Here is a 21,614-nt window from a genome sequence, read left to right as displayed (position 1 = left end):
GTCATCTTTATTGAGGGCGGTATAGTCACCTTCAGTGTGGCACAGTCATCAACAATGAGGATGGTACAGTCATCACCAGTGAGGGAGGTACAGTCACCTTCAGTGAGGGCAGTACAGTCATATTCAGTGAGGGTGGTACAGTAACCTTCAGTGAGGGTTGTAAGGTCACCTTCAGTGAGTGTGTTACAGTGATCACCAGTGAGGATGGTACATTTATCTTCAGTGAAGGTGGTACAGTCTTCAGTGTGGATGGTACTACAGTCTTCTTCAGTGAGTTCGGTATAGTCATTGTCGGGGGGGTGGTACAGTCACCTTCAGTGAGGGTGGTACGGTTATCTTCAATGAGGATGGTACAGTTATCTTCAGTGAGTGTGGTACAGTCATCACCAGTGAGGATGGTACAGTCATCTTCAGTGAGGGTGGTACAGTCATCATCAGTGAGGGCGGATCAGTCACCTTCACTGAAGGTGGTAGTTATCATCCTTTAGGATGGTATTACAGTAATCTTCAGTGAGGGTGGAACAGTCACCTTCAGTGAGGGTGGTACAGTCATCTTCAATGAGGATGGTACTACAGTCATCTTCAGTGTGGGCGGTACAGTCATCTTCAGTGAGGATGGTATTACAGCCATCTTCACTGAGGGTGGTACAGTCCTCTTCAGTGAGGGTGGTACTGTCACCTTCAGTGAGGGCAGTACAGTCATCTTCAGTGAGGATGGTACTGCAGTCATTTTCAGTGAGGGTGGTACAGTCATCTTCAGTGAGGGTAGCATATTCATCATGAGTGAGTATGGTACAGTCATCTTCAGTGAGGGTGGTACAGACATTTTCAGTGAAGGCAGTGCAGTCCCTTTCAGTGAGGGTGTTGCAGTCCTCACCAGTGAGTGCAGTACATTCATCTTCAGTGAGAGTGGTACAGTCTCCTTCAATGAGGGTGGTACAGTCATCTTCAGTGAGAGCAGTAAAGTCATCTTCAGTGAGTGTGATACTACAGTCATCTTCAGTGTGGGCGATGCAGTCAACTTCAGTGAGTGTGGTACAGTCCTCACCAGTGAGTGCAGTACATTCATCTTCAGTGAGAGTGGTACAGTCTCCTTCAGTGAGGGTGGTACAGTCATCTTCAGTGAGAGCAGTAAAGTCATCTTCAGTGAGTGTGGTACAGTTACTTTCAGTGAGTGTGGTACAGTCACCTTCAGTGAGGGCGGTACAGTCATCTTCAGTGAGGGTGGTACATCCATCCACAGTGAGGATGGTACAGTCATCCTCAGTGAGGGCTCTACAGTCAAATTCAATAACTATGGTACTGTCATCACCAGTGAGGATGCTACAGTCTTCATCAGTGAGAGTGGTACAGTCATCTTTAGTGAGGGTGGTACATTCATCACCATTGAAGATGGTACAGTCATCACCAGTGATGGTGGTATGGTCACCTTCAGTGAGTGTGGTACAGTCATCACCAGTGTGGATGGTGCAGTCATCTTCAGTGAGGGTGGTACAGTCATCTTCAGTAAGTGTGCTAGAGTCATCATTAGTGAGGGTGGTGCAGTCATCACCAGTGAGGATGGTATAGTCATCTTCAGTGAGGGTGGTACAGTCATCTTCAGTGAGGGTGGTGCAGTCACCTTCAGAGAGGGTGATACAGTCACCTTCAGTGAATTTGGTGCAGTCATCACCAGTGAGGATGGTACAGTCATATTCAGTAAACGTGGCACAGTCACCTTCAGTGAGGATGGTACAGTCAGCACCAGAGATGATGGTAGAGACATCTTCAGTGAGGGTGGTACAGTCATCTTCAGTGAGTGCAGTACAATCATCTTCAGTGAGTGTGGTACAGTCACCTTCAGTGAGTGTGATACAGTCACCTTCACTGTGGGCAGAACAGTCATATTCAGTGAGAGTGGTACAGTCATCCCCTGTGAGGATGGTATAGTCATCCTCAGTGAGGGCTCTACAGTCAACATCAGTGACTGTGGTAAAGTCATCACCATCCACACTTGTGATCACTGCACCACACTCACTGAAGGTGACTGTACTACCCTCACTGAAGGTTGCTTTACCACCCTCACTGAAGATAACTGTACTGCCCTCACTGAAGGTGACTGTTCCACCCTGACTGGTGATGACTGCTCTGTACTCACTAAAGGTGGTACAGCCACCTTCAGTGATGGCGGTACAGTCATCGTCAGTGAGGGTGGTACAGAAACCTTCAGTGAGGGTGGTAAAGTCACCTTCAGTGAGGGTGGTATGGTCCTCTTCAGTCAAGACGGTACATTAAACTTCAGTAAGGGTCGTACAGTCATCTTTAGTGAGGATGGTACTACCGTCATCTTCAGTGAGGGTGGTATAGTCATCTTCCTTGATGGTGGTACAGTCACCTTCAGTGAGGGTGGTATGGTTATCCTCAGTGAGGATGGCACAGTCACCTTCAGTGAGTGTGGTACAATTGTCACCACTGAGGAAGGAACAGTCATCTTCAGTGAGGGTGGTACAATAATCTTCAGTGAGGGTGGTAGAGTCACCTTCAGCGAGTGTGGTACAGTCATCACCAGTGAGGGCTTTACAGTCACCTTCAGTGAGTGTGGTACAGTCACCTTCTGTGATGAAGGTACAGTCATCTTCACTGAGGGTGGTATAGTCACCTTCAGTGAGTGTGGTACAGTCATCACCAGTGAGGATGGTACAGTCATCACCAGTGAGGACGGTGAAGTCACCTTCAGTGACTATGGTATAGTCACCTTCAGTGAGGGTGGTGCAGTCTTCACCAGTGAGGATGTTAAACTCATCTTTAGTGAGGATAGTACAGTCACCTTTAGTGAGTGTGGTACAATCATCACCACTGAGGAAGATACAGTCATCTTCAGGGAGGGCGGTACAGTCATCTTTAATGAGGGCGGTATAGCCACCTTCAGTGTGGCACAGTCATCAACAATGAGGATGGTACAGTCATCACCAGTGAGGGTGGTACAGTCACCTTCAGTGAGGGCAGTACTGTCATCTTCAGTGAAGGTGGTACAGTAACCTTCAGTGAGGGTTGTAAAGTCAACTTCAGTGAGTGTGTTACAGTGATCACCAGTGAGGATGGTACATTTATCTTCAGTGAGGTTGGTACAGTCTTCAGTGTGGATGGTACTATAGTCTTCTTCAGTGAGTTGGGTACAGTCATCTTCAGTGGGGGGGTGGTACAGTCACCTTCAGTGAAGGTGGTACGGTCATCTTCAGTGAGGATGGCACAGTTATCTTCATTGAGTGTGGTACAGTCATCACCAGTGAGGATGGTACAGTCATCTTCGGTGAGGGTGGTGCAGTCATCACCAGTGAGGTTGGTACCGTCATCTTCTCTGAAGGTGGTGCAGTCATCTTCAGTGTGGGCGGTACAATCATCTTCAGTGAGGATGGTGGAGTCACCTTCAGTGAGTAAGGTACAGTCATCGCCAGTGACTGCAGTACAGTCTTCAGTGAGGGTGGTATAGTCACCTTCAGTGAGGGTGATACAGTAATCTTCAATGAGAGCAGTACAGTCATCTTCAGTGAGGGTTGTACAGTCACCTTCAGTGTGTGTGTGGTAGAATCATCTTCAGTGAGGATGGTACTGTCTTCACCAGTGAGGATGGTACTGTCACCTTCAGTGAGGGTGATACAGTCACCTTCAGTGAGGGTGGTATAATACCTTCAGTGAGAGTGGCACAGTCATCTTCAATAAGGATGGTACAGTCACCTTCAGTGAGTGTGGTACCATCATCACCAGTGAGGATGGTACTTTCACCTTCAGTGAGGGTGGTACAGTCACCTTTAGTGAGGGTGGTACAGTCATCTTCATTGAGGGTGGTACAGTCACGTTCAGTGATTGTTGTACAGTCATTACCAGTGAGGATGGTACAGTTATCTTCAGTAAGGGTCGTACAGTCACCTTTAGTGAGGATGGTACAGTCATCACCAGTGAAGATGGTACAGACATCTTCATTGAAGGTGTTACAGTCACCTTCAGTGAGTGTGGTACAACCATCACCAGTGAGTGCAGTACAGTCTTAAGTGAGGGTGGTACAGTCAGCTTTAGTGAGGGTGGTACAGTCATCATCAGTGAGAGTAGTACAGTCATCTTCATTGATGGTGGTACAGTCACCTTCAGTGAGTGTGGTACAGTCACCTTCAGAAAGGGTGGTACAGTCATATTTAGTGAGGGTGGTACAGTCATCCCCTGTGAGGAAGGTACAGTCATCCTCAGTGAGGGCTTTACAGTCTACTTCAGTGAGTGTGGTACAGTCATCAACAGTGAGGATGGTACATTCTGCACTAGTGAGATTGGTACAGTCACCTTTAGTGAGTGTGGTACATTGATCACCAGTGAGGATGGTACAGTCACCTTCAGTGAGGGTGGTACAGTCATCTTCAGTGAGGGTGGTACAGTAACCTTCAGTGAGGGTGGTGCAGTCACCTTCAGTGAGTGTGGTACAGTGATAACCAGTGAGGATAGTACAGTCATCTTCAGTAGGGGTGGCACAGTCATCTTCAGTAAGGATGGTACTACAGTCATCTTCAGTGAGTTTGGTACAGTCATCTTCAGTGAGGGTGGTACAGTCTACTTCACTGAGGGTGGTACAGTCATCTTCAGTGAGGATGGTACAGTCATATTCAGTGAGTGTGGTACAGTCACCATCAGTGAGGATGGTACAGTCATCTTCAGTGAGTGTTGCACAGTCCTCTTCAATGAAGGTGGTACAGTCACCTTCAGTGAGGGTGATACTGTCATCTTCAGTGAGGATGGTACTAAAGCCATATTCATTGGTAACGGTACAGTCATCTTCAGTGAGAATGATACTACAATCACCTTTACTGAGGGTGGCACAGTCCTCTTCAGTGAGGGTGGTACAGTCATCTTCAATGAGGTTGGTACTACAGTCATCTTTAGTGAGGGCAGTACAGTCATCTTCAGTGAGGATGGTACTACAGTCATCTTCAGTGATGGTGGTACAGTCATCGCCAGTGAGGATGGTACAGTCATCTTAAGTGAGGGTGGTACAGTCACCTTCAGTGAGTGTAGTACAGTCATCTTCAGTGCGGCTGGTACAGTCATCTTCAGTGTGGTTGGTACACTCACCTTCAGTGAGGGTGGTACAGTCATCACAAGTGAGGACGGTACAGTCATCTTCATTAAGGGTGGTACAGTCATCTTCAGTGAGGGTGGTACAGTCATCTTCTGTGAGGATGGTACAATCACCTTCAGTGTGTGAGGATTGTACAGTCATCTTTAGTGAGGGTGGTATAGTCATCTTCAGTGAGGGTGGTACAGTTATCTTCAGTGAGTGTGGTGCAGTCATCACCAGTGAGGATGGTACAGTCATCTTCAGTGAGGGTGGTGCAGTCATCTTCAGTGAATTCGGTACAGTCATCTTCAGTAAGGGTGGTAAAGTCACCTTCAGTGAGGGTGGTACGGTCATCTTCAGTGAGGATGGTACAGTCAACTGCAGTGAGTGTGATACAGTCATCACAGTGAGTTGGTACAGTCATCATCAGTGAGGGTGGATCAGTCACCTTCAGTGAGGGTGGTACAGTCACCTTTAGTGAGGGTAGTACGGTCATCTTCATTGAGGGTGGTAGAGTCACATTCAGTCAGTGTCGTACAGTCATTGCCAGTGAGGATGGTACAGTCATCTTCAGTAAGGGTCATACAGTCACCTTCAGTGAGGATGGTACAGTCATCACCAGTGATGATGGTACAGACATCTTCATTGAGGGTGTTACAGTCACCTTCAGTGAGTGTGGTACAATCATCATCAGTGAGTGCACTACAGTCTTAAGTGAGGGTGGTACAGTCACCTTTAGTGAGGGTGGTACAGTCATCATCAGTGAGAGTAGTACAGTCATCTTCATTGATGGTGGTAGAGTCACCTTCAGTGAGTGTGGTACAGTCACCTTCAGAAAGGGCGGTACAGTCATCCCCTGTGAGGAAGGTACAGTCATCCTCAGTGAGGGCTGTACAGTATACTTCAGTGAGTGTGGTACAGTCATCATCAGTGAGGATGGTACATTCTGCACTAGTGAGATTGGTACAGTCACCTTCAGTGAGTGTGGTACATTGATCACCAGTGAGGATGGTACAGTCACCTTCAGTGAGGGTGGTACAGTCATCTTCAGTGAGGGAGGTACAGTAACCTTCAGTGAGGGTGATGCAGTCACCTTCAGTGAGTGTGGTACAGTGATAACCAGTGAGGATGGTACAGTCATCTTCAGTAGGGGTGGCACAGTCATCTTCAGTAAGGATGGTACTACAGTCATCTTCAGTGAGTTTGGTGCAGTCATCTTCAGTGTGGGTGGTACAGTCAACTTCAGTGAGGGTGGTACAGTTATCTTCAGTGAGGATGGTACAGTCACATTCAGTGAGTGTGGTACAGTCATCACCAGTGAGGATGGTACAGTCATCTTCAGTGAGTGTTGTACAGTCCTCTTTAATGAGGGTGGTACAGTCACCTTCAGTAAGGGTGATACTGCCATCTTTAGTGAGGATGGTACTAAAGCCATATTCATTGGTAACGGTACAGTCATCTTCAGTGAGGATGGTACTACAGTCACCTTTACTGAGGGTGGTACAGTCATCTTCAATGAGGTTGGTACTACAGTCATCTTTAGTGAGGGCAGTACAGTCATCTTCAGTGAGTGTGGTACAGTCATCACCAGTGAGGATGGTACAGTCATCTTCAGTGAGGGTGGTGCAGTCATCTTCAGTGAATTCGGTACAGTCATCTTCAGTAAGAGTGGTAAAGTCACCTTCAGTGAGGGTGGTACAGTCATCTTCAGTGAGGATGGTACAGTCAACTGCAGTGAGTGTGATACAGTCATCACAGTGAGGTGGTACAGTCATCATCAGTGTGGGTGGATCAGTCACTTTCAGTGAGGGTGGTACAGTCACCTTTAGTGAGGGTGGTACGGTCATCTTCATTGAGGGTGATAGAGTCACATTCAGTCAGTGTCGTACAGTCATTGCCAGTGAGGATGGTACAGTCATCTTCAGTAAGGGTCATACAGTCACCTTCAGTGAGGATGGTACAGTCATCACCAGTGATGATGGTACAGACATCTTCATTGAGGGTATTACAGTCACCTTCAGTGAGTGTGGTACAATCATCATCAGTGAGTGCAGTACAGTCTTAAGTGAGGGTGGTACAGTCACCTTTAGTGAGGGTGGTACAGTCATCATCAGTGAGAGTAGTACAGTCATCTTCATTGAGGGTGGTAGAGTCACATTCAGTCAGTGTCGTACAGTCATTGCCAGTGAGGATGGTACAGTCATCTTCAGTAAGGGTCATACAGTCACCTTCAGTGAGGATGGTACAGTCATCACCAGTGATGATGGTACAGACATCTTCATTGAGGGTGTTACAGTCACCTTCAGTGAGTGTGGTACAATCATCATCAGTGAGTGCAGTACAGTCTTAAGTGAGGGTGGTACAGTCACCTTTAGTGAGGGTGGTACAGTCATCATCAGTGAGAGTAGTACAGTCATCTTCATTGATGGTGGTAGAGTCACCTTCAGTGAGTGTGGTACAGTCACCTTCAGAAAGGGCAGTACAGTCATCTTCAGTGAAGGTGGTACAGTCATCCCCTGTGAGGAAGGTACAGTCATCCTCAGTGAGGGCTGTACAGTATACTTCAGTGAGTGTGGTACAGTCATCACCAGTGAGGATGGTACATTCTGCACTAGTGAGATTGGTACAGTCACCTTCAGTGAGTGTGGTACATTGATCACCAGTGAGGATGGTACAGTCACCTTCAGTGAGGGTGGTACAGTCATCTTCAGTGAGGGTGGTACAGTAACCTTCAGTGAGGGTGATGCAGTCACCTTCAGTGAGTGTGGTACAGTGATAACCAATGAGGATGGTACAGTCATCTTCAGTAGGGGTGGCACAGTCATCTTCAGTAAGGATGGTACTACAGTCATCTTCAGTGAGTTTGGTGCAGTCATCTTCAGTGTGGGTGGTACAGTCAACTTCAGTGTGGGTGGTACAGTCATCTTCAGTGAGGATGGTACAGTCGCATTCAGTGAGTGTGGTACAGTCATCACCAGTGAGGATGGTACAGTCATCTTCAGTGAGTGTTGTACAGTCCTCTTTAATGAGGGTGGTACAGTCACCTTCAGTAAGGGTGATACTGTCATCTTTAGTGAGGATGGTACTAAAGCCATATTCATTGGTAACGGTACAGTCATCTTCAGTGAGGATGGTACTACAGTCACCTTTACTGAGGGTGGTACAGTCATCTTCAATGAGGTTGGTACTACAGTCATCTTTAGTGAGGGCAGTACAGTCATCTTCAGTGAAGATGGTACTACAGTCATCTTCAGTGTGGGTGGTACAGTCATCTTCAGTGATGGTGGTACAGTCATCACCAGTGAGGATGGTACAGTCATCTTAAGTGAGGGTGGTACAGTCACCTTCAGTGAGTGTAGTACAGTCATCTTCAGTGCGGCTGGTGCAGTCATCTTCAGTGTGGTTGGTACAGTCACCTTCAGTGAGGGTGGTACAGTCATCACAAGTGAGGACGGTACAGTCATCTTCATTAAGGGTGGTACAGTCATCTTCAGTGAGGGCGGAACAGTCATCTTCCGTGAGGATGGTACAATCACTTTCAGTGTGTGAGGATTGTTCAGTCATCTTTAGTGAGGGTGGTACAGTCATCTTCAGTGAGGGTGGTACAGTTATCTTCAGTGAATGTGGTACAGTCATCACCAGTGAGGATGGTACAGTCATCTTCAGTGAGGGTGGTGCAGTCATTTTCAGTGAATTCGGTACAGTCATCTTCAGTAAGGGTGGTAAAGTCACCTTCAGTGAGGGTGGTACGGTCATCTTCAGTGAGGATGGTACAGTCAACTGCAGTGAGTGTGATACAGTCATCACCAGTGAGGATGGTACAGTCATCTTCAGTGAGGGTGGTACAGTCATCATCAGTGAGGGTGGTACAGTCATCATCAGTGAGGTGGTGCAGTCATCTTCAGTGAGGGTGGTACAGTCATTATCAGTGAGGGTGGATCAGTCATCTTCAGTGAGGGCGGTACAGTCACCTTTAGTGAGGGTGGTGCAGTCAACTGCAGTGAGTGTGATACAGTCATCACATTGAGGTGGTACAGTCATCATCAGTGAGGGTGGATCAGTCACCTTCAGTGAGGGCGGTGCAGTCACCTTTAGTGAGGGTGGTACGGTCATCTTCATTGAGGGTGGTACAGTCACATTCAGTCAGTGTCGTACAGTCATTACCAGTGAGGATGGTACAGTCATCTTCAGTAAGGGTCATACAGTCACCTTCAGTGTGGGTGTTACAGTCACCTTCAGTGAGTGTGGTACAATCATCACCAGTGAGTGCAGTACAGTCTTACGTGAGGGTGGTACAGTCACCTTTAGTGAGGGTGGTACAGTCATCATCAGTGAGAGTAGTACAGTCATCTTCATTGATGGTGGTACAGTCACCTTCAGTGAGTGTGGTACAGTCACCTTCAGAAAAGGAGGTACAGTCATCTTCAATGAGGGTGGTACAGTCATCCCCTGTGAGGAAGGTACAGTCATCCTCAGTGAGGACTGTACAGTCTACTTCAGTGAGTGTGGTACAGTCATCACCAGTGAGGATGGTACATTCTTCACTAGTGAAATTGGTACAGTCACCTTCAGTGAGTGTGGTACATTGATCACCAATGAGGATGGTACAGTCAGCTTCAGTGAGGGTGGTACAGTCATCTTCAGTGAGGGTGGTACAGTAACCTTCAGTGAGGGTGGTACAGTCACCTTCAGTGAGTGTGGTACAGTGATAACCAGTGAGGATGGTACAGTCATCTTCAGTAGGGGTGGCACAGTCATCTTCAGTAAGGATGGTACTACAGTCATCATCAGTGAGTTTGGTACAGTCATCTTCAGTGAGGGTGGTGCAGTCTACTTCAGTGAGGGTGGTACAGTCATCTTCAGTGAGGATGGTACAGTCACATTCAGTGAGTGTGGTACAGTCATCATCAGTGAGGATGGTACAGTCATTTTCAGTGAGTGTTGTACAGTCCTCTTCAATGAAGGTGGTACAGTCACCTTCAGTGAGGGTGATACTGTCATCTTCAGTGAGGATGGTACTAAAGCCATATTCATTGGTAACGGTACAGTCATCTTCAGTGAGGATGGTACTACAGTCATCTTCATTGAGGGTGGTACAGTCATCTTCAGTGATGGTGGTACAGTCATCACCAGTGAAGATGGTACATTCATCTTAAGTGAGGGTGGCAGAGTCACCTTCAGTGAGTGTAGTACAGTCATCTTCAGTGCAGCTGGTACAGTCATCTTCAGTGTGGTTGGTACAGTCACCTTTAGTGAGGGTGGTACAGTCATCACAAGTGAGGACAGTACAGTCATCTTCATTAAGGGTGGTACAGTCATCTTCAGTGAGGGTGGTACAGTCATCTTCCATGAGGATGGTACAATCACCTTCAGTGTGTGAGGATTGTACAGTCATCTTTAGTGAGAGTGGTACAGTCATCTTCAGTGGGGGTGGTAAAGTTAACTTCAGTGAGTGTGGTACAGTCATCACTGGTGAGGATGGTACAGTCATTTTCAGTGAGGGTGGTGCAGTCATCTTCAGTGAATTCGGTACAGTCATCTTTAGTAAGGGTGGTAAAGTCACCTTCAGTGAGGGTGGTACGGTCATCTTCAGTGAGGATGGTACAGTCAACTGCAGTGAGTGTGATACAGTCATCACCAGTGAGGATGGTACAGTCGTCATCAGTGAGGGTGGTACAGTCATCACCAGTGAGGATGGTACAGTCATCATCAGTGAGGGTGGTACAGTCATCATCAGTGAGGGTGGATCAGTCACCTTCAGTGAGGGCGGTACAGTCACCTTTAGTGAGGGTGGTACAGTCATCTTCATTGAGGGTGGTACAGTCACATTCAGTCAGTGTCGTACAGTCATTACCAGTGAGGATGGTACAGTCATCTTCAGTAAGGGTCATACAGTCACCTTCAGTGAGGAAGGTACAGTCATCGCCAGTGAGGATGGTACAGACATCTTCATTGAGGGTGTTAAAGTCACCTTCAGTGAGTGTGGTACAATCTTCACCAGTGAGTGCAGTACAGTCTTACGTGAGGGTGGTACAGTCACCTTTAGTGAGGGTGGTACAGTCATCATCAGTGAGAGTAGTACAGTCATCTTCATTGATGGTGGTACAGTCACCTTCAGTGATTGTGGTACAGTCACCTTCAGAAACAGCGGTACAGTCATCTTCAGTGAGGGTGGTACAGTCATCACCAGTGAGGATGGTACATTCTGCACTAGTGAGATTGGTACAGTCACCTTCAGTGAGTGTGATACATTGATCACCAGTGAGGATGGTACAGTCACCTTCAGTGAGGGTGGTACAGTCATATTCAGTGAGAATGGTACAGTAACCTTCAGTGAGGGTGATGCAGTCCCCTTCAGTGAGTGTGGTACAGTGATAACCAGTGAGGATGGTACAGTCATCTTCAGTAGGGGTGGCACAGTCATCTTCAGTAAGGATGGTACTACAGTCATCTTCAGTGAGTTTGGTACAGTCATCTTCAGTGAGAGTGGTACAGTCAACTTCAGTGAGGGTGGTACAGTCATCTTCAGTGAGGATGGTACAGTCGCATTCAGTGAGTGTGGTACAGTCATCACCAGTGAGGATGGTACAGTCATCTTCAATGAGTGTTGTACAGTCCTCTTCAATGAGGGTGGTACAGTCACCTTCAGTGAGGGTGATACTGTCATCTTCAGTGAGGATGGTACTAAAGCCATATTCATTCGTAATGGTACAGTCATCTTCAGTGAGGATGGTACTACAGTCACCTTTACTGAGGGTGGTACAGTCATCTTCAATGAGGTTGGTACTACAGTCATCTTTAGTGAGGGCAGTACAGTCATCATCAGAGATGATGGTAATACAGTCATCTTCAGTGAGGGTGGTACAGTCATCTTCAGTGATGGTGGTACAGTCATCACCAGTGAGGATGGTACAGTCATCTTAAGTGAGGGTGGCACAGTCACCTTCAGTAAGTGTAGTATAGTCATCTTCAGTGCGGCTGGTACAGTTCTCTTTAGTTTGGTTGGTACAGTCACCTTCAGTGAGGGTGGTACAGTCATCACAAGTGAGGACGGTACAGTCATCTTCATTAAGGGTGGTACAGTCATCTTCAGTGAGGGAGGATTGTACAGTCATCTTTAGTGAGGGTGGTACAATCATCTTCAGTGAAGGTGGTACAGTTATCTTCAGTGAGTGTGGTACAGTCATCACCAGTGAGGATGGTACAGTCATCTTCAGTGAGGGTGGTGCAGTCATCTTCAGTGAATTCAGTACAGTCATCTTCAGTGAGGGTGGTAAAGTCACCTTCAGTGAGGGTGGTACGGTCATCTTCAGTGAGGATGGTGCAGTCAACTGCTGTGAGTGTGATACAGTCATCACCAGTGAGGATGGTACAGTCGTCATCAGTGAGGGTGGTACAGTCATCACCAGTGAGGATGGTGCAGTCATCTTCAGTGAGGGTGGTACAGTCATCATCAGTGAGGTGGTGCAGTCATCTTCAGTGAGGGTGGTACAGTCATCATCAGTGAGGGTGGATCAGTCACCTTCAGTGAGGGTGGTACAGTCATCTTCCTTTAGGATGGTAATACAGTCATCTTCAGTGGGGAGTGGTATAGTCACCTTCAGTGAGGCTGGTACAGTCCTCTTTAGTGAGGGTGGTACAGTCATCTTTAGTGAGGATAGTACTACAGACATTTTCAGTGGGGGTGGTACAGTCATCTTCAGTGAGGTTGGTACAGTCATCTTCAGTGAGGATGTTACTACAGTCATCTTCAAAGAGGGCAGTACAGTCATCTTCAGTGAGGATGGTACTACAGTCATCTTCAGTGAGGTTAGTACAGTCGTCACGAGTGAGGATGGTACAGTCATCTTCAGTGGGGGTGGTACAGTCACCTTCAGTGAGGGTGGTACAGTCATCCTCAGTGAGGATGGTACTACAGTCATCTTCAGTGAGGACAGTAAAGTCATCTTCAGTGAGGATGGTACTAAAGTCATCTTCGATGAGGATGGTACAGTCATCTTCAGTGATGGTACTACAGTTATCTTCACTAAGGGTGGTACAGTCCTCTTCAGTGAGGGTGGTACAGTCATCAGATGTGGCAGTCAGTCATTCAGTGTGGGGTGGTACAGTCATCATCAGTGAGGTGGTGCAGTCATCTTCAGTGAGGGTGGTACAGTCATCATCAGTGAGGGTGGATCAGTCACCTTCAGTGAGGGTGGTACAGTCATCTTCCTTTAGGATGGTAATACAGTCTGGTACAGTCCTCTTCAGTGAGGGTGGTACAGTCACCTTTAGTGAGGGTGGTACAGTCACCTTCAGTGAGAATGGTACTGCAGTCATCTTCAGTGAGGGCAGTACACTCATCTTCAGTGAGGATGGTACTACAGTCATCTTCAGTAAGCATGGTACAGTCATTTTTACTGAGGGCGGTGCAGACCCCTTCAGTGAGGGTGGTGCAGTCCCCTTCAGTGAGTGTGGTACTACAGTCGCCTTCAGTGAGTTTGGTACAGTCATCCTCAGTGAAGGTGGTACAGTCACCTTCATTGAGGGTGGTACATTCATGATGATTGAGGATGGTACAGTCATCTTCATTGAATGTGGTATAGCCATCTTCAGTGAGGGTGGTACAGTCACCTTCAGTGAGAATGGTACTGCAGTCATCTTCAGTGAGGGCAGTACACTCATCTTCAGTGAGGATGGTACTACAGTCATCTTCAGTGAGCGTGGTACAGTCATTTTTACTGAGGGTGGTGCAGACCCCTTCAGTAAGGGTGGTGCAGTCTCCTTCAGTGAGTGTGGTACTACAGTCACCTTCAGTGAGTGTGGTACAGTCATCCTCAGTGAAGGTGGTACAGTCACCTTCATTGAGGGTGGTACATTCATGATGATTGAGGATGGTACAGTCATCTTCATTGAATGTGGTATAGCCATCTTCAGTGAGGGTGGTACAGTCACCTTCAGTGAGAATGGTACTGCAGTCATCTTCAGTGAGGGCAGTACACTCATCTTCAGTGAGGATGGTACTACAGTCATCTTCAGTGAGCGTGGTACAGTCATTTTTACTGAGGGCGGTGCAGACCCCTTCAGTGAGGGTGGTGCAGTCCCCTTCAGTGAGTGTGGTACTACAGTCACCTTCAGTGAGTGTGGTACAGTCATCCTCAGTGAAGGTGGTACAGTCACCTTCATTGAGGGTAGTACATTCATGATGATTGAGGATGGTACAGTCATCTTAATTGAATGTGGTATAGCCATCTTCAGTGAGGGTGGTACAGTCATCTTCAGTGAGGGTGGTACATTCATCTTCAGTGAGGATGGTACATTCACCTTCAGTGAGGGTGGGACAGTACCTTCAGTGAGAGTGGTACAGTCATCTTCAGTGAGTATAGTACAGTTACCTTCAGTGAGTGTGGTACAGTCATCACCAGTGAGGATGGTACTGTCACCTTCAGTGAGGGTGGTACAGTCACCTTCAGTGACGGTGGTACAGTCTTCAGTGATGGTGATATAGTACCTTCAGTAAGAGTGGTACAGTCATCTTCATTGAGGATGATGCAGTCACCTTCATTGAGTGTGGTACAGTCATCACCAGTGAGGATGGTACTGTCACCTTCAGTGAGGGTGGTACAGTCACCTTCAGTGAGGGTAGCACAGTCATCTTCAGTGAGGGTGGTGCAGTCACGTTCAATGAGTGTGGTACAGTCATCACCAGAGTGGATGGTACTGTCACCTTCAGTGAGGGTGGTACAGTACCTTCAGTGAGAGTGGTACAGTCATCTTCAATGAGGATGGTACAGTCACCTTCAGTGAGTGTGGTACAGTCATCACCAGTTAGAATGGTACTGTCACCTTCAGTGAGGGTGGTACAGTCAACTTCAGTGAGGGTGGTACACTCATCTTCAGTGAGGGTGGTACAGTCATGTTCGATGAGTGTCTTAAAGTCATCACCAATGAGGATGGTACAGTCATCTTCAGTAAGGGTCATCCAGTCACCTTCAGTGAGGATGGTACATTCATCACCAGTGATGATGGTACAGACATCTTCATTGAGGGTGGTACTGTCACCTTCAGTGAGTGTTGTACAGTCATCACCAGTGAGTGCAGTACAGTCTTCATTGAGGGTGGTACAGTCACCTTCAGTGATGGTGGAACAGTCATCTTCAGTGAGAGCAGTACAGTCATCTTCAGTGAGAGCAGTACAGTCATCTTCAGTGAAGGTGGTACAGTCATCCCCTGTGAGGATGGTACGGTCATCCTCAGTGAGGGCTGTACAGTCAACATTAGTGAGTTTGGTACAGTCATCACCAGTGAGAATGGTACATTCTGCACGAGTGAGAGTGGTACAAACACCTTCAGTGAGTGTGGTACAGTCACTTTCAGTGAGGGTGGTACAGTCATTACCAGTGAAGATGGCACAGTCATCACCAGTAAGGGAGGTACAGTCACCTTCAGTGAATGTGGTACAGTCACCTTCAGTGAGGGCAGTACAGTCATCACCAATGAGGGTGGTACAATCACCTTCAGTGTGGGCGTTACAGTCATCTTCAGTAAGGGTGGTACACTAACCTTTAGTGCGGGTGGTACAGTGATCACCAGTGAGCATGATACAGTCATCTTCAGTGAGGGTGGTATAGTCATCTTCATTGAGGATGGTTCTACAGTCATCTTCAGTGAGGGCAATACAGTCATGTTCAGTGAGGGTGTTACAGTCACATTCAGTGAGGGTGATACGGTCATCTTCAGTGAGGATGGTACAGTCACCTTCAGTGAGTGTGGTACAGTCATCACCAGTGAGAATGGTACAGTCATCTTCAGTGAGGGAGGTACAGTCATATTCAGTGAGTGTGGTACAGTCACGTTCAGTGACAGAGGAACAGTCATCTTCAGTGAGGGTGGTACAGTCATTACCAGTGGGGATGTTACAGTCTTCTTCAGTGAGGGCAGTACAGTCACCTTTAGTGAGTGTGGTACAGTTATCACCAGTGATGATGGTACAGTCATCAGCAGTGAGGATGGTACAATCACCTTCAGTGACTATGGTACTGTCACCTTCAGTTTGGATGGTACAGTCATCACCAGTGAGGATGGTTCAGTCACCTCCAGTGAATGTGGTACAGTCATCACCAGTGAGGATGGTACAGTCATCTTCGGTGAGGGTGGTACAGTCATCTTTAGTAAGGACTTTATAGTCACCTTCACTGAGTGTGGTAAAGTCATCAACAGTGAGGATGGTACAGCTTTCACCAGTCAGAGTGGTACAGTCACCTTCACTGAGTACCTTCAGTGAGGGTGGTACAGTCATCTTCAGTGAGGGTGGTACAGTAGCCTTCAGTGAGGGGGTTACAGTCACCTTCAGTGAGTGTGGTGCAGTGATAACCAGTGAGGTTGGTACAGTCAACATCAGCAGGGGTGGTGTAGTCATCTTCAGTGAGGATGGTACTACAGTCATCTTCAGCGAGTTTGGTACAATCATCTTCAGTGAGGGTTTTACAGTGATCTTCAATGAAGGTGGTACAGTCATCTTCAGTGAGGATGGTACAGTTACCTTCATAGGTTCATAGGTTCATAGGTTTATACTAGGCTATCTGCCCTAAGGCATTTCTAAGCCTAGCCCAAAGTTTTGTGGCTTACGCCACCCCTTATGTTAAAAAATACTGTGCCCATTAGTTTGTTGTGCCTCTGTCCAGCAGTGACACAGAGATGATTCCTGGGGTAAACCTACGATCTCCCATCCACCGGTCAAGATTTCTCTTGAACAGAGCCAGCGAGGTGCTCTGCCTCACATGGACCGGGATTTTATTCCACAGCATAGGGAGTCTCTGGGTGACAACTCTATCCCTCCAGCATGTCCTATTTATATCCATGCTAAGGTTTAAGTCACTTGCTCTAGTGGATCTGGTAGATTTGGATTTTTTGAGGTGGAGCATGTCCATTAATTCCGGGTTGGACATGGCCTTGTATGTCAGGCACAGGTCACCTCTAAGCAGGTGGTATGCAACTGAATAGAGCTGGAGTTTCTTCAGTCTGGCAGCATATGACAGATTTTGGAGTCCCTTTATCCTTTTGGTGAGGAACTTTTGGGGTCTCTCCAATTGCTGCAGGTGTCGGGTGAGATACTTCCCGAATGGGGCATTGTACTCGATCATTGGTCTGATAAGTGAAGAGTACAGGGGAACAATGACCTCACTTGATCTGGATGTGAATCCCTTCATGATCAGGTGGGCAAGTACCTTCAGTGAATGTGGTACAGTTATCACCAGTGAGGATGGTATAGTCATCTTCAGTGAGGGTGGTACAGTCCTCTTCAGTGAGGGTGGTACAGTCACCTTCAGTGAGGGTGATACTGTCATCTTCTGTGAGGATCATACTACAGTCATCTTTGTTGGGGAAGGTACCATCATCTTCAGTGAGTATGGTACTACAGTCATCTTCACTGAAGGTGGTACAGTCCTCTTCAGTGAGGGTGGTACAGTCACCTTCAGTGTTGGTGGTACAGTCATCTTCAGTGAGGATGGTACTACAGTCATCTTCAGTGAGAGCAGTACAGTCATCTTCAGTGAGGATGATACTACAGTCAATTTCAGTGAGGGTGGCACAGTCATCTTCAGTGAGGGTGGTACAGTCATCTCCAGCGAGTGTGGTACTACAGTCACCTTCAGTGAGTGTTGTACAGTCATCTTCAGTGCGGGTGGTACAGTCATCTTCAGTACGGGTGGTACAGTCACCTTCAGTGAGGGCGATACAGTCATCACCAGTGTGGATGGTACAGTCATCCTCATTGAGGGTTGTACAGTCATCTTTAGTGAGGGCGGTACAGTCATCTTCCATGAGGATGGTACAATCACCTTCAGTGTGTGAGGATTGTACAGTCATCTTCAGTGAGGGTGGTACAGTCATCTTCAGTGTGGGTGGTACAGTCGCCTTCAGTGCGGGTGATACTGTCATCTTCAGTGGGGATGGTACAGTCACCTTCAGTGAGTGTGGTACAGTCATCACCAGTGAGGATGGTACATTCATCTTCAGTGAGGGCAATACAGTCATCTTCAGTGAGGGTGGTACAGTCATCTTCAGTGAGGGTGGTTAAGTCATCACCAGTGAGGATGGTACAGTCATTTTCAGTGAGGGTGGTACTGTCATCTTCAGTGAGTGTGGTACATTCATCTTCAGTGAGGATGGTACATTCCCCTTCAGTGAGTGTGGTACAGTCATCACCAGTGAGGATGGTACAGTCATCTTCAGTGAGGGTGGTACAGTCACCTTCAATGAGGGTGGTACAGTCACCTTCAGTGAGAGTTGTACAGTCATTTTCAGTGAGGATGGTACAGTCACCTTCAGTGAGTGTGGTACAGTCATCACCAGTGAGTCCTGTACAGTCATCTTCAGTGAGGGTGGCACAGTTATCTTCAGTGAGGGCGGTACATTCATCTTCAGTGAGGGTGGTGCAGTCATCCCCAGTGAGGATGGTACAGTCATCTTCAGTGAGGGCAGTGCAGTTACCTTTAGTGAGGGTGGTACAGTCATCACCAGTCAGGATGGTACAGTCATGTTCAGTGATGGTGGTACAGTTACCTTCAGTGAGGGCGGTACAGTCATTGCCAGTGAGGATAGTACAGACATCTTCAGTAAGGATGGTACTACAGTCATCTTCAGTGAGGGTGGTACAGTCATCTTCAGTGAGGGTGGTACAGTCACCTTCAGTCAGTGTGGTACAGTTATCACCAGTGAGGATGGTACAGTCACCTTCAGTGAGTGTGGTACAATGTGGTACAGTGATCACCAGTGAGGTTGGTACAGTCATCTTCATGAGCTTATAGGTTTAGAGGTTAGTACTGTGCTATCTGTCCTTGTGGGACATTCTAAACCTAGCCAAATCTCCCATCCCAGAGATAAGAAAAATGAAGTGCTTTAATTTCCAGGTCATATACGGACCATTTGGTAATAGCAGTAAAGCAGTTCAGTAGTCTTTTAAAGGGTTCAATAGCACAAAGGAAGTGTGCTGACAGTGGGCACACTTGGCATGTTCATCTTTGTAGATGAAAGTGATGAGGCAGCAGGCCATTAGACAGAAGTGATGCATGGGGAGTTCGATTTATAAGTTGAACCATATTAAAGAACTCATTAGGAAAGGCTGGAATGTTTAATACGCCCCATAAATAAGTCCAATTTATAGACTAGAAAGCTTTCTCAAAATCCACTAAGAGGGTAAATGCCAGGTTAGGCACATTTTTTAGACCCTGAAAATGTCGGTGTGGAGTGTGTAGATGATCGGCACTGCTGATTTGCTGATTTGCTTCCTCAGAATTATGGACAAGATGATATCTGGGAATTTAGCATATGTCTTAATATCCACATTCAAAGGAGATATAGCTCAAGAGTTGGGTATTACATTATGATCCTTATGAGGCTTACGGAATACAGTAATAGTGGATGACAGGGAGAAAGCTTTGATGTAAGAGGGAATGAATTTAAACGCGGAGTCACATTCAGAGTTAATCAGAGGCTCATTAAATCAGTATGGCCCTGGGGACTTCCTTTTCTGCAAACAACCAATATTGTGTTGAACTTCTTTTTCTGTAGTCTGGGCCTTTAACAGTGATAGATGAGGGTCAGAATGCTTAAGAAGATCCTTTTTTGCTAAAAATGCTTGGAGTTTGTCATGGGGAAAATTTTCAGTATGTGAATCTGTGTAAAGGTTCTGAAAAAGAGGCTTGAAGGCCAAGTTAAGTTTTATGTGATTATTGATTATCTGCTTCAGTGGTGGGTTCCTGATCCCAGGAATAATTGTACTTTTCTGCCTAAGCTTTATTCTATTTGCCACCATTTTGCCAGGTTCATTACCTTGTGACAAGCCTTGAATTGCAGCACATTGCATATGTAATCGGACTTTCTGTTTAACAGTTATGCACTATTTTCTGCTCCTTAAGTGCTAATGGGATTTGGAAGTATGTATCTCTGTGGTTATTCAACAAATCAGTTACCCATTTCTCAAGATCTTGAGATCTAGTGAGTGAATTATAGTAGCTTTTGTCCAGGTACACATATTTTTAAATTCGTATTTAAAAGATTCCCACTAAACTATAATAGGCATACGTGCGTGGGTGGTATGTTTAAAATAGACTAAAAAAATTGGATCTCCTGTATTATGTTACTAACTTGTAAAATTAAAGGATCCTTTCTCATCTCTTTGTTTTAGTAAGGGATCTTTGGGTGACAATAACAATAAGTACTGTTTCATGGTCAGTGTTAGGGGATGATAAAACATCAGTCTTGAATACCTGAGAAGTTAAACTCTTGGTAATTAAAAATAGTCAGCTCTACTTACAAGAGGTTCCCTGAGTGGATATATATGTATATTTATTTAACATTTGTTGACTAGGAAAGTCTGACTAGGACAGAGCCTATTTTCAGAAGAGGCCCCAGGGAGAAATGCTCCAGATGCATGTCTTTGGAATGTGGGAGGAAACCGGAGCACATAGAGGAAACCTACATGAATGCAGGGAGGGCATGCAGACTCCACACAGAAGTCACCTCGGAGAAGAATCAAACCAGAGAACCTGTTGCTGTGAGGTGACAGCATTAACTGCTGCATCACTGCACCGCCCAATATATGTATCTGTAAATGTTGTAGCTGAAGGGGTTTGCAGTCTTCAAGTGACAACTAAACCTAAAGTGCTGCAATCCTCTCCTATCAGCCTGGCCATTGGGCCTTGATATGCTTTTCCTGTCTTGGGTTACTCTTTCCCTGATGAAGTTCAAAATGACAATAACAAGAACTACTAAGATAATGATGTTTGTATCTGCCTCTGAGGACTTTATTTTATTAATTACTCTGCAAAAAAAGGTAGGATAATACCTATTTGGGCCGAGTTTTCTTGTTTCTGTAGTGGCTACCCCAAATATTCATGAACCGCTTAATAATACTCCTGCTTTGGATTTACAGTTAAGGCTATAAATAAGTTTCCCATCCTAAAAGGCTTTCAAGATGCTAACTTGCCTCTTTGCAGTCTTACACTCCTGTGTGAACAAACTATTATGTTTTTGTGTCTTCAGCCAAACCTACATGCCCTTTCTTTTCCAAGAAGAAAAAAGACCTCTCAGATTAATAGAATATGCTTGAAACACGAAAACACATTTGTACTTTAAACAACTAGCACTTGCTAAAAACTAATGTGAAACTAAATGAGAGTTAACAGTGTAACAGAGTCAGTTCTGGTTTAGAGTCAGTATAGTTCTGTTCCCTCGGTGATGATGTATTGCAGGAGTGTAACAAGAGGGATTGCTAAATATTAAACAATATTATTACTCAGCTTAATTATATAAGTTCATAGATTACTACTAGGCTAACTGCCTTTGTGGGCACCTTTAGGCATGTGAGAATCAAACCTTGCACCTTGTCTCTGCAAGGTAAACACCTTAACCATTATGCCATCCTCCCACCCCATATATGACCCTCATGGGGTTATAGACATCCTAGGTATGGTTGAACCAAACAATCTACTGAAGTTGTGACAGATGATAGGTCAAGCAAAATGACCATCCATAACTTGATTTCATGTAG

At 46.3% G+C, this 21,614-nt stretch overlaps 1 protein-coding gene across 1 annotated transcript; it reads right to left on the bottom strand.

The window, feature by feature from the left end:
* Positions 1-458: 458 nt before the first annotated feature.
* On the bottom strand, positions 459-5,576 carry LOC122814141 (prestalk protein-like). The gene is made up of 6 exons (XM_044086755.1): positions 5,237-5,576; positions 4,090-4,998; positions 3,667-3,978; positions 3,189-3,497; positions 2,321-2,902; positions 459-2,251 (listed from the first exon to the last, which is right to left on the bottom strand). Exons 1-6 carry the CDS (start codon positions 5,574-5,576, stop codon positions 459-461), a joined length of 4,245 nt encoding a protein of 1,414 aa, XP_043942690.1.
* Positions 5,577-21,614: the final 16,038 nt, after the last annotated feature.

The sequence above is a fragment of the Protopterus annectens genome, chromosome 10.part0 (genome assembly GCF_019279795.1).
Source record: "Protopterus annectens isolate FY-2018-M chromosome 10.part0, PAN1.0, whole genome shotgun sequence".
Lineage (NCBI taxonomy): Eukaryota > Metazoa > Chordata > Ceratodontiformes > Protopteridae > Protopterus > Protopterus annectens.
The sequence above is the reverse complement of the archived record's forward strand: the minus strand, read 5'-3'. Positions and strand labels throughout refer to the sequence as shown.